This window comes from Diuraphis noxia, unplaced genomic scaffold, assembly GCF_037042655.1.
Source record: "Diuraphis noxia isolate RWA-SAM2 unplaced genomic scaffold, SU_Dnox_SAM2 contig0001, whole genome shotgun sequence".
NCBI classification, from domain to species: Eukaryota; Metazoa; Arthropoda; class Insecta; order Hemiptera; family Aphididae; genus Diuraphis; species Diuraphis noxia.
The window spans coordinates 104,966,107-104,980,307 of NW_028301711.1; the positions used below are offsets into that span (position 1 = coordinate 104,966,107).

The following is a 14,201-nucleotide window of genomic DNA, read 5'->3' on the forward strand; positions in this document are numbered from 1 at the left end:
GCTACATAACTATTCTCAAAAACGTGAAATATTAGAATTACATATTGCAATTCAATATACGCAATTCAAAAGCATATAAGGTTTGGTATAAACTAACAAATTTCTTACAATTTAAAACCCTAGATTACACGCACTATAAATATTCACGAGGTTCCACGCACGCGGTGTTTTTGACCGTGTACTGAAATATTTCAATTAAAATTCGATAAATTCGATAAATTGAATAATTATTATTTTATTGGTTTTAAATACATAAAAATTGTCAAATGATTTTATTGATTTATAATGTAAACGAATTAAACCTAGCCACCGATTTCATCAAACTCAGCATTTTCACTATCAAGATTTTTGATAAGTAAACGAACTTGATCGTTGTCCATTCTAATGAAAAAATAATATAATGTAAAACAACTATATTGAAAATATAGCGAGACTAAAACAAATAATTGCCTGGTAAAAATAAAATGTAATAATACTTATATTTATCAATGTTTTATCTGTATGTGTATTATACTCGTAGTTACACACAGTATGGCGAACCAATGTCAACTAGTAACAATCTTGCCAGTCACAATGAAAATAAAATATTCATTTACGTTTTATCGATAGAAAATAACGTCTTATCGGCGATAAGAGAGTTTAAAAAAAAACCCATATTTGAGTTTTCATAAAATTAAATTGTGTATTAATGTCACATTATAGCACACACACGGTCTTTTAGACCGTATATTGATAGGTAGTGAACTTTGAACCATTCTAAAGACTATAGTATTATAGTTTATCACCTAATTAGAAGGTATCTGGATTGAGTTAGGTTAATATTTCGTATTTTTGAACAAATTTACAAAATTCTAAAAGCCCGGTCTTTTTGACCGTGAAGCGTGTGCTGTAATGATTAATGATATTTTTTATAAAAACCACATTATATATTATAAATATTATATGCATAGACAATCAGACGTCATCAAACTCATCCTGCACATATAGGATGGAGTAAAAGGATAAGTCACTTTAAACATTGAAATGAAGATGAAGACTATCAATAATAGAATCATAAGGATAACTATTTATTTTTATTATGACTTATGAAAAACAAATTCTTTATTAGATGACATTTTTTTAAATAAATAGTTAATTTATAACTATGAATAAGACAATTTAAGATGGCTCGCTCTACTTGGTTACTTTATTACTTATATATCTTCGTACCTATTATTCAATAATAGGCAATATTAGTTACTCATTTTTTGATATTATTTTAATATTGGATAGTATGATTTTACTTTTAATAGAATCATTGCTATAATATGAATATATACAGTTGTAACTACTAACTGGTACCTATAATAGACATATGGACACAACGGGTTAATTAGGTGTTCTAAAATTATTTTTAGAAACCTAAAAGTGCTCTATATTTAATAACTTATACATAAGAGGACGCCATACCCGCATGTGTTGTCTTCGTCTTTCAAGTGCGTAACATGGCAAATTTTATGCTCAGCAGTTCCAATTTAGCTCCGTTAGTTTACAACTTAGAGTAAATTGACCTCTTATAAGAATTAAAGGTAACATTATTATCTAGATTTTCACTGAGGCTTTTTATTAGATTTCAATTTTGAAGCAACTTATGAGTATTTTTAAAACTGTGAATTGCTTGTATATCTTAAAATACTCATAACTCGCTTCAAAATTGAAATATAATAAAAAGCCTTTGTGAAAACCTAGATAATAATGTTACCTTTAATTCTTATAAGAGGTCAATTTACTCTGTTTTAGGAAATTTAGCGTATAGTCTAAAAATAATTTTCATATCCCGTAGAATGAAGAGTGTTATTCTAGTAATCTACTATATCGACTAATAATCGATTATATACTGTGTGTACGGAATATTTGATTGGATCATTAAAAAAGTGTAACAGCGTAATTTAGTTATAACGTGCCATAGATGTGCCATAGAGCTATTTCAAGCGCCTATTATACGCCTTTATAGTAAATATTCCATCCTCAATGTAAAAATCCAAGTGAAGATCGGTATAAATAGGTTAGATAGGTATTATATAGGTTAGGTTAGGTAATAGATATAGATAATATTATGTATAACTGTATTAGCAATTTAAAATCGGATGTTTATGAACAACTAGGGACCGCAAGTTCAATTATAGAGGTGAGCAGATTCTAGTTATTTAACTTTTCTCCTGTTAAACTTTGAGGTGGGTAACACAAATTACATTTAAACCGATACCGCATAATATCTACCATGTATAATCTATACATATTCGACCGACAATCTCTGGTTGTATCATGCTCACGACCCGATAAATACCTACGTTCGAATATTACGCATGGGCGTGAAAATAAATCGAATTAAGCTCACCATAACTTGAAAGATAGGGTTAAAAAAACAATAAAACCGTCTTCTGAAATGGTGTCTCGGCATTCTGGGATGGTAGAATATAATATAGACATGCATTATTAGCACTTATTTTGAGCACCAGGCAAAAATTCTGAAATAACCACGGTAGCTTAATAATTACCAGACACCATAGGTTAGGTTAGGCATAACTAAAGACAAAGAAGTATTCAAAAATGAAAATGTCAACTTTAAACTTTTTCGTCTTTAACCCAAAAAGGGTGTTTTGCTCAAGAAGGGCAAAAAAATTGTCTCTGCGTTTAATAGAAACGACGAAAACAATTTTTCCTAAACTATGCACAGAAAAACATTAACTATAACGTACGTGTCTAGTTAAAAAAATATGAATATCTGGCTATCATAATATAATTTGGTAACGTCGACTATCAACAGCAATGTACCGATATTGCCTACCCGGAACGCCCGCCGTGTTTACAACATACAACACTATTGTTATGTAATATTTTTAATATTCCTCAAGGGACAGCCATAAATTACACAATACTACATGTTTATTGTTTACGGTTATAACAAATCGTATGTACAATAATATGATTGCATTTAACTCTGAGTTTGTTGTACTACAAAATATGTACATGCTTTTCTTAATCTAAACGAAGGGACAGAGCTTACAAAAATGTTTATCAAGACAAATGTATAAATTAAAAATAGACAAAACACCAAAAATATAAAATCGTTCTCGAAATATCTAAGTTTTTTAGGCCAAATGAAAAAAAAATTCAAAATATTCACAAAAATATAAACTCTTATTACTTTGCGCGTACAAGCGTATAAATGTTATTTTAAGCATAGCTCTTTCATGATATAATAACATGGTTAAGAATATAATAATGGTCGCATATGAATCATTGGTATGCATAATGAGATCAACTGAGCGCAAATTAAGAACGATAATTCCAATGGAATTCAAATAATTAACGTGGTAACTGGTAACGGCGTGTAATTAAAACACAGTACTCTGGCATATCCTATTTAAATTATGTATTAAGCCGGCTATGTAATAATAATAATAACAATATTTCTTTGGTGTGACAAGACTCAGACTAGACGAATTAAATTCGACATTTGTCAAATAACATCTCATTAAATTTCGATGCTCCGTTTTGCAATAAATCTACGACAACGTCCGATGCACAATTTAATATCAGGGGGATCAACTATAGGTACAAAATATACTTAAATGCGATATCGAATCGTTAGGAGATGGCAAGATATTAAAATTTTTAATTTGGAAAAAGCTATTATTGTTTTTTCTATGCTGGAGATCAGCCCATTCGATATGTTATTTAGTAATTTACGACTCATTAAAAACGGGGTTTTTTTTAATCCATTAATATTATTTCATAGTATTTTAGCTATTCATATCTCAGAAGACCGATCAATTCATGTAACATAAGCCAATAATAACAAACAAACATAACTAAAACACTAGGTATAGTTCGGAAAATAATTTTTTTTCTTATCATGTTATGCGTTTCATATTTCTACTATGAATGTATTTCTATTATCTAGAATTTATAGGCTGGTTGTTTTTCATGTGAAATGTTTTCACAAAAACAATTTATTAATATATTGTACCTCAACAATACTATATTTGTACTACAGCTTTGGAAGGCTTATATCGTAGTTGGCATTGGATTTATTTTATTGTAAGGCATTTCGTTAATTTATGCATTCAGAATCAAACGATAAAATTATAATTTCTTTTTAAGTAATTTTAAGCTTGAGCCAGATAAACAAATTAACAAATTACTGTGCATTATCTGCAGCAGTAAGTACGAAATAAAACAAAGAATAGTGCTTAATTTTCAAATGCATCGATACTAATAAATGAATAATATTCATTTATTAATAATAATTAACACCAATTTATTGTTGAATTATTCCTAGCAATAATTTATTATCGTCAAGTAACTAATTAAGTACAAAATCGAACTACCAGCGGAAATTCATACAAAATGACATAGGCAAAATGACCACTTGAAATTTGTAAAATAAAAGCACAGTCGGATTTCAGTTTAACCAGGATAAACCTATGTTATTCAAGTTTCAGTTAATTAGGTTTGTATATGAGATTTTTTGGGTGTAGGATTTTAGATTCTGAACGAAGTGATGAATGTATTGATTTAACAATGATGTGTGTTTTTTTTTTGTGTGTCTGTGTACAACATAACTAGACGAAATAATGCTTCAATTTCAAACTTTGGGGGTGGTTTCCGATGTAAAAGTGAATATCCTTGGTGCTTTATAAAGGTCAAAAGTAAACATTTTCCAACAGCTTTCAAAAAATCGAGAAAAACAAAAAAAAAAATGACAGAAAAACGGGAATATTTACGCAAAACCAGTTTTCGACCAAATCGATTTTTTTATATGGTTGTAATTCAAAAATTAATCACAGTAAATACTTGAAATTTTCACCAAATGTTTATGTTAATGTTATATACAGTTTAATTTTCAAAAATGTTGATTATTAAAATACTTGAAAATTTAATACAAAGTTTCTCATAAGTTATTCCTATGGTGATAAAAAAATTATGAGAATACATATGCATAATTTTTTTTTATTAGCATTTGGAGTTAATACATAATTATTGACTTAATACTTAAAAATTACGGCAATGTTCAAATTATCTTAGATAGAAATTCATAAAAGTTTTTCTTTTTAAATCTAAGATTTGAAAATTTAATACAAGGCTCCTTTCATATTTTTACAATAGCAGTTGAAAAATAAAAATAAATATATAACCACAATTTTTTTTTGCAAGCATTCAAATTTTAATTTTGACAACATACATGAAAATCACGAAAATTCGCAAATCATTTTAAGCTAGAAATTCATAAAAAATTTCTTTTTAAATCTAAGATTTGAAATTTTTTAATAATCTATAATATATCCTAGACAGATAAACCGTCTCCGTTCAGAATCGTTTTTCGTATACAATGATACCATCATTGCATTCAAATTTAACCTACCCTAGTCAGAGGTCCATCCCACCTCCTAATGTACAGCAGAGCGATACCCATTTACCACTTACTTTTATGATTTTTAAGGGCGTTATGAGTTCCAGCTGTTCCGGGTGTGGGGCCTGAAAAATTGTCTTTAATATACACAACCTCTTAAATTAAGTTACGCCCCATCCACCATAATACGCTATTCACCACGGCCTGGAAATGCACAACGAAAATATTGTTTGTATTATAATATTATTACTGTTAATAATAATATCATATTAGCACAAGTAAAACGCGTTATTATCTAGATAATGTTATTATACATAGATATAGTTTTGGAGGTTTACTCCATAAGCCATTTCGCTTATTATGATAGACCTTTGGCGCCACAATATTTACTTGAGACGTATCTTGATATTATATAATGACCACAAGTTCGTTTCATGTCAATAACTATTATCATTTTAGTTTGGAAATGTAGACATCCCCCTTTTTTGTCTTATTTGTTAAAATGGCGAAACTAGGAATTAAAATATGAGTATTTTTTACTTGGTCAAATTTTTTTATCATTATATTGCGTGATAATTATACATTATAAAAAGAAAATGCAAGAGAGTAAATAGTAAACAATTTAGTTTATAACCAGAATTGTATGGAAAAATAACGTATATTGCAAAACCAGATTATTTCTTCTAAATCTCAAAATATTATGTGATCGTTTAGGTAAAATACGATCCCCAAGTATTTGACTAAAATAATAAAACGAGGGTATTTTTTCCCCTTAAATCTTTTATAATCGTTTTATTCTCATCAAAACATTTATTCCGAAATAAATAACCACGTTTAATGCGTCTAAACTAAGTAATTCATATAAAATGTATGGTAAAAAGCTGTCAATTACATAGTTATAATAGGTACGTAGGATATTAATAATAACGAACCCCATTTCGTCGTTAGCTTGACAGTTATTTAAATACCTTGGAATTATAAAGTGTATTATACTACTACTATCCAATTTCCGTATCATTGTAGTCTCATGAAATGTCTTAATGTTCATTTCTTATTGATGAAACATCGTAAAAGAACTTTATGTAAATACACATCCATTGAATGAGTTTTAGAGGAAATAAGACACTCACTTTAAAGTACCTACTCAATATTATTCTTAGATCATGATGTAAGTAATTATCAACTTTTAAATGTTGATAGTTACTTACACTAGGTAATTTAAACGATTATAATAAGTTACATTTGTTTAAAATAATTTTTTTCCGCAAAAAAATTTAAAATAAACACGTGCTAAATTCATCAATAATCTAAAATCTGGCATATTTTTTTTTTTTGAAAATTATTTTAAGAATAAAATTTCATTAGAAACACAGTAATATCCATTCTCGTCGAAAAGTTTATTTTTGTAAATAAATTGCCAGTGTAACATAAATTGTAAATACCTATTACCTATACATAACAAAAATTGTGAAAATAAGATAATCTGTAAAATATTGAAATTAGTTTTAAACATATTTTAATTTTCAATTAAAATCGTGCTTAAATTTTACTTTATATTATAATTTCTTTATAAACGCCAGTGAAAGTCATCGCGTAAGGCTAATATAATTAAATTGTTTTTATACACATTTGTAATCGGTTAGCCAGTCGAGAAAATTAGTTTCGTCATTAAGATTGGTAACCGTCTATCTGATTAATTGAACTAAAAATTGTTATTTCTTCATTGTAAATCATATATTATTCGTACCTAGATATTAGATACCTCCCATTATAGTTATATTATATTGTCATTAATTTTATGTGTAAACAATCTACTAATATTATATTATTTTATTATATTGCAATTTTTTTTGTTTCTACCAGACTAACCAAAACTGACTTTTATTACAGGTGAATATCAGCAGTTCTTGGCTATTGCCAAAAAACGAATTTCCTGTTTTCTATCGACATTTTAAAGACAGAGTTACATGGTTTGAAGCCGACGCTGTATGCCAATTTCACCACGCTCAACTGGCCACAGGTAAGAGTGTCGTCGCTAACAGATAGAATTAAGCAGATCGTTCTTTCTATACGTAAGGTATATATTATGCTTGCTATAGTCGAATCGGCGGTTGGATAAATAATGTTTAAAGTAAAAACGCACAATACCGACCTGCAAACGACGTGTATTATGTATTTATGTCCGATGTCGGTAGTCGGTTCAAAGTTTTTAAAATATTTTCATCAGCTACACCCGTGTCGATGTTGAAGGAACTGAATTCAATCGCTATAATACAGTAGTAATAGACAACGAAGTTTTCAAAGAGAGATTATTTTTAAAATAGAATATCCTACATTTTTTTACGACATTTTTATATTTATTTCTTCACACATAAAACTGTGGAGTTGTTTTGATCACCAAATAAGTTAATCCCGTGCACATTCGAGCGTTAGATTTCGCTTAAGGATGAAACAGAATTGATTTGACTACGCTATGTAGTTAATAATAGTCACTTGGTTTAACCTATCTATTTTAGTTAATACAATTTAAAGTTGTATTTTAAATGAATTTCATAAAAAATATCGTTACAACTACATCACTCTATATTAATTCAACTATCTGGTTAGTTAATACAACTCGAGTTTCAGTTCTAATTTACTTCATAAAAAGTATCAGTATAACTACATAATTAATATTGTTATCTCAACTATTTAAGGAGTTATAATCACTTTTGTTTTACACATTTAAAGTAAAAAATATTGGTGTCTGTGGAGGATTTGAACTTTACTCGGAAATTTCCTAGTGTTTCCTAACCTAACGCTAAACCTACTGAGCCACTACCTAACTTGGTAGTTTGTATCTCTAGTGGAAACACTGTTTTCTAAATAGAGAAATATCAACAATTTACCATGTGATTATAAGATATTATAAAAAAAATGTATGCAGGTAATTCACTAATGAGTAATATAAAATGCACTACTACACAATAATAACTGTACAATAAGAGCTAAGACACTAAGTGAAAACTGAAAAGATGGCTATATTATTTGACATAATTGTTGACGGGTTTATGATATTGATTGAAAATATAAAGGTATTAAAATAATATAATATAATAATAATATTAATATACGTAATTAGTAAAAATAACTTCAAACCATAAAACTCAAATCAACTAGATGGCTAGTCGCAACAACTTTCATTGACATTTATTTTCAGAGTAAATTAATTAAATTAAATTAACTTGTATTCATTTTAATCCTCCAAACATGTTAAATTGAATAACCTGGATTCTCAAAATAACAATTTTAATGAGTTATTTCAATACCTTCAAATAGTTATAGATATAAATTATACAAAAATAGTCAAATTAGTTAAAATAAATAATAGATAAATAATAATTTAAACAAGTACCTAGTTAATTAAAAATGTATAACAAATGTATTGTGAATAATAATCGCGAATAATAATTAATAGTCAAATATATTTTGAATAATAATAGTAAAATTAGTTAAAATAAATAATAATTTAAATAAGTACCTAGTTAATTACAATTTTTTTTCTTGATATCGAGGACCAACTTGTGATAAAAAATGATGATATCAATTTGATTTGTTTCATACTTATTGTATGCATCTATGGTGAATTCCATACGTTCTTTTTCTTTCGCATTCAATATTTTCGAAACATAATATAAAGTTATTTTAGTTTCGGTTTCTGACTGAAATTCCATCAATACTTTTATAACTAAATAAATATGTAGATGAGGGTGATAAAATTGGCCGTTATATGTGTTATATAAGCTTTCAGAACCATTAGTTGTTCTATAAAAGTATAAGTAACTATTTTAATAAAATAATGATTTACTTTTATTTTCATTTCAAAAAATTAATTTTACTTTGGACTCATTGAAGGCTTTTCTGCCCACAATTCTGGCGGAAATAAGCATTGATCTTTAATGTAAATATGTAATTCATCAAAATATAGTCTGAGAACAAATAATATCCTGCAGAATCGTTGGGGCAAATACTTATAAGTTCGGTGAATGCTTCATTTACTTCATGACATGCAAGGAAAGGTAAAGCAAAAAATTGCTTCAACCACTTTCCAAATTCATCATTTGAATCCATATATGCTTCTCTTAAACCAGATTCACTTTGAATCTAAAAAGAAAATGTTTATAAAATAATTAAATAAATTTATAAAATGTATACATTAATATTGTTACTAACCCTTACTCCACCAAAATTGTCCTAAGTGAAATCTGCAAGCCATTATTTTTAAATTCGGGAAAACAGATAGGACTGCCTTATGTGCACTAATTTCAAAGTCCCGGTGTATTATTTTTATATTTAATAATTTATCGCTGATTTCTGTGCAAAGTTGTCGAAAATAATTCCATAAATCAACGTAAGTAGGTATTTAGAGTTTTGTCTTAAAAAAAAAAATATATTAGTGGTAAATAAAGTCCATTTCTATAACTATGTATTGTATACAGCTGTAAAAACAGGTGGACTTAGGTGAATAGTCAAATGTTCCATCACAAAATAACTCTGAACAAAATTGAGTCAAGAAGTTAATATTTTGAACAGTTGTAAGACAAATAAAATTTATATCTGCCGAAGCATAGATAAATTGTTGATTTTTATACGTGAAACATTTATCAGTTTTTAAAATCCTCAGTTGTTGTAAAGCGTTATCTAATGATGTTGGAAGTACAGGAAATTTTTTTCTTCGTTGTTCATACATTGGTTTACTAATGGATTTAATGTTCTGGTGTCTAATTGCCGATGATTCTGGAGTTTGGAGTAATTCTGTACGAATAATTTTGATAGGTTTACTGAAAACTGATTCCTCTGCTGGTCGCTTACAGTTTTCTCTGAGTACTTGTTTTTATATTTTATTAGGAGTGTCAGCCGGATGACATGTATACCTTTTGAGTCGAGAACTATTTTTTTTCTGAATTTGAAAAAATAAACGTAGTGCAATTTTTGTCAGAAGAGCAGCGCCACTTTAAAAGTTGATCGCATTTGCGAACACCAACAAATCTATTTTTATAATCATTAACAACGGCAAGTTCCATATTTCTCTCTAGACTAAAAATATGTATTGAGATTCAAAGTATGTATAAAAATAAAAATCTAGCTATACGCAACTAAAAATCAAATCAAATAAATAAAATACATACATAATTAATAAAATTAATTAATTTTTTGATAAAAATCCATCTGATGTTGATTGGATTTTCCCTTCTTCGGACAATTTCATAATCATAAAATAGATAAAAGGTACCGACTTATTTATAACACGTTTATTCAATGTATGTACTGTAGCGTCCCAGCATACAGGATGACGAACGACTGGTGTTGAGGTAGATGGATTAAAGGAAATAAGTATAACAACTTGATTTGTGATTAATTATTATAATTTATTTGATTGCGATGTGAATAAAACACTATTACTGAACACGAATGATTTAATTAAAAATATTCTAAGTTCAAATGATTAATTAATTTAGAATGGTGTCTGGCGTGAAGGTGCTTGCACTGACTGGTGGCTCACGTCTGCTTTTGGTCTATTCGGGGCTCTCCTATATAGTCCTAACCTCCGCATTTCCTCTCCTATCGATAAGAAAAAGTATGTGTCCATTGTCTAATCGTGCAAATGCGTATGCGCATATCACTGGATACCGTAGCATCCAACGCTCGTGTGGCCGTTCTGTTCACATCCTGCTACTCCTGACACACGCGTAATCTCAATAAACCGATGCCCTAATTAGGTATCTAAATGATTTCCTGCCAACACGATAATTTCGTACAATGAGTTTCTCTTATTTTGATATTCTACTCGCACCGGCTATCGAAGTTTGACACAATGTGATCGGTGGTTAAATCATATGCCGCAGGGACACTCACGTACATCTACGTGCAAATGCGTATTTAGTAGTCTTAGCGGGACGTCTGCAGTACATAGCAGTATATATTTTCTATATTTATCTAATTTTCAAATGACCCTATTAACCGCGGTGTGTGAGTTGAATAGACGAATTTTTTGCTGTGTGTTAGTATAATATGTGCGAATCGGGACCAGCCGTTTTGAGTCTAATAGGCGAATGAGTCAATTAACCATGAGTCCGATAAGCGGTGACTAATGTAGTTTAAAAATGTAATAACTGAAACTGAATACATATTTAGAGTATTTTTATATAAAATGCCAAGTTATTCTATATCAAAATCAAACAGTTGAAATAATAAAAAAAAGAATTTTTAAAAATTTAAAGCAATAATATATTAGTGTACAAAATGGCATTGTACAAAAAACAAATAAAAAATGGGGATACATCTACTTACCAGTATAGCTCGAAAAAATATATAGGTATATGAGCTTTGAAAACATCTTCAAGTTTTAAAAAACTTGAGAATACTTATTTAATTCAAAATATTCATTCATGTTACATTATTTAAAATAAATGAGAACAAGTTATTTTAATCGTATAAGCTAAATAGTTTTCTTTCAATTCGTTCATAGGAAAGCAAAATTAGAATACTAAGCAATTTAGATTTTAATCCATTATTATTATTTTTCATATAGAAAGAATTCATCAACATTTTATACAATTATAAATAATTAGTAGTAAGTTAATACGAATTTTCCACAAATATTTAAAATGATTCAATATTTTATCCACGATTCAATGGTATATTTATTTATTTGTGTTTTAATACAATGAATTATTAATTGTTTTTATTACGACTTTACAAACTTAAATTTATTAATATGCAAGATTTAACGATTTTAGTGGTTAAAAGTTTAATCTGTGGAATAATCTCAGTTTCAAACTAACTTTTAATTTCGCCACGAAAAAATAATTAAAATGTTAGTTTAATACTATCAAGTCCTAAATAACATTAGTGTGGAAAAAACTTATTTATCTAACAACCTCTCATATATAATATATACACATATATTATCAGCTTTAATATATATGGTTTTTACGTGTCTAAAATATCTTTTATTCTTTTGTCTAATCACGGATATTTAGTTTATCGGAAGTTTCTAATCACGGTTAAACATGGTTTGTTATTCAAAATAATTTTCTTATACATAATGTCCGAAAATACTACTTTTATTTCTGTCCATAAAAAAAAAAAAAATGTATTTCAATTATAATATACAAGTCATTTTAGAAAGTTTACTAATCATAATACAAACGTTGACAATAACCAAATACAAATATGATATTTATATGAAATATAAATTCATATCTAATCATTAATTTTGGGTACACAATACAGAGACAAATTAAATTATATCAATCTCATGCTTAGGCCACAGTTAGATTAGGTACTCTTGCATCGGAATAATTTGATTATTTCGGAAAACAACAGTAAAATAAATCATCAATAATCCAAACTATGTCACTATATTTGAAACGCTGAATATGTTTGGCGGTTAGTTTGCAATGCGTATTAAATTTTAATCGAGAATAACGCTCAAAGTCTTTTGTTTTATGTGAAACAAGCCACTGCACTTTACCATGAGATTTCTCTATCTGTTACCATGGTTAGTTAACCGATAGTTCCGTGATAAAAAAGTAATAGAATAAAATCCAGCAAGGATACGACCTCTTGGAAGACCACGCTTAATATGGGAAGACTGTGTTAAAAAAGATACTAAAACAGTGCAACTGAACAGACATTAGCGGGATCTAGCAGAAGATAGAGATAGATGGCAGTTTGTTTATATAAGAGGTATGGTCTTGATTGACTGAAACTAAAATAGAAGAAGAAGAAGTTAATAGATAAAAAAATCTTAAGCAATAATCTATATAAAACCGAAAGAGTTTTCCATTACAAAATCGGAAAAACACACCTAAACTCAGGTTAAAATTACGATGACATCTTCTTAGAAAACCAAACAGATCTTCACTAACAAATAATATATTCTTTGTTTATTCACGTTAGATATATTTATTGTAAGTTTATAACTTTGCAGATATAGCATTTAGAATGTCGAATCAATTAATGAATTAAATAATAACGTACAAGGTGTAATTGGAAAAATTGGATTTTCACTCTGTGGACTTAATTTTATCAAAAATACACTTGGGAAACACGTCTGTTTAGTGAAAAGCATAAAACAAGTAATAAGTATTTTTCATATCGTTACCGAAAGATAAAAATATAAAAACAGTTAATTTTACAAGCAATTTCGATGTATTATACAAAACAGAAACTAAAATCAGCGCCAACTATATATATATATATATATATATATGTTGATGTCTTATTGTGGTCGCATGCTTAAAAATTATTGTCAACTTTTTTTTTTTTATTATTATTATCGCTTAGAACTATCTAAGTTGAAGTTTTTTCATCGGACCACAACACATGTGTGTGAGAGAGAGTGATTGAGTGGAGGTGGGAGACCGTCATTATATATGAACATATGATACCATAAATTAACATTATTATTATTATGTGCCGTTTGCTGCCGGAAAAGTGTTTGTTGGTTTTTGTTATTCGTCTTGTCGATCGAGATAGTGTTGGTGTTTTTGGTAGTATGTTGAAAATGTTCTATCGAAGAATACGTACCTATCTTTTGCATAACGTGCGATGATGTTATAGATACTGTTGCCACCACATACCTGCAGAACCTCGCCCGACGATTTTCATATGTTCCTTTTTTTATACTGTATTTATCGTGTATTTATCATTTGTTTTTTGGTTTTTGGCCGGACATAATTTAGTTGGTTGTCATTCAATAATGGAATTTCACGTCGTCGACTGCGTGTCTCCGGCTTCGGACGTCATACGATAGGTTTAT

The 14,201-nt window shown here is 28.4% G+C and overlaps 1 protein-coding gene across 1 annotated transcript in view; it reads left to right on the plus strand.

The window, feature by feature from the left end:
• LOC149063067 (uncharacterized) overlaps positions 1-14,201 on the plus strand; it is a 331,333-nt gene that overhangs the window by 197,865 nt on the left and 119,267 nt on the right. The window contains exon 2 of the mRNA XM_089216321.1: positions 7,286-7,415. Within this exon, the coding sequence (XP_089072447.1) occupies positions 7,286-7,415 (130 nt within the window). The remainder of the gene's footprint in view (positions 1-7,285; positions 7,416-14,201) is intronic.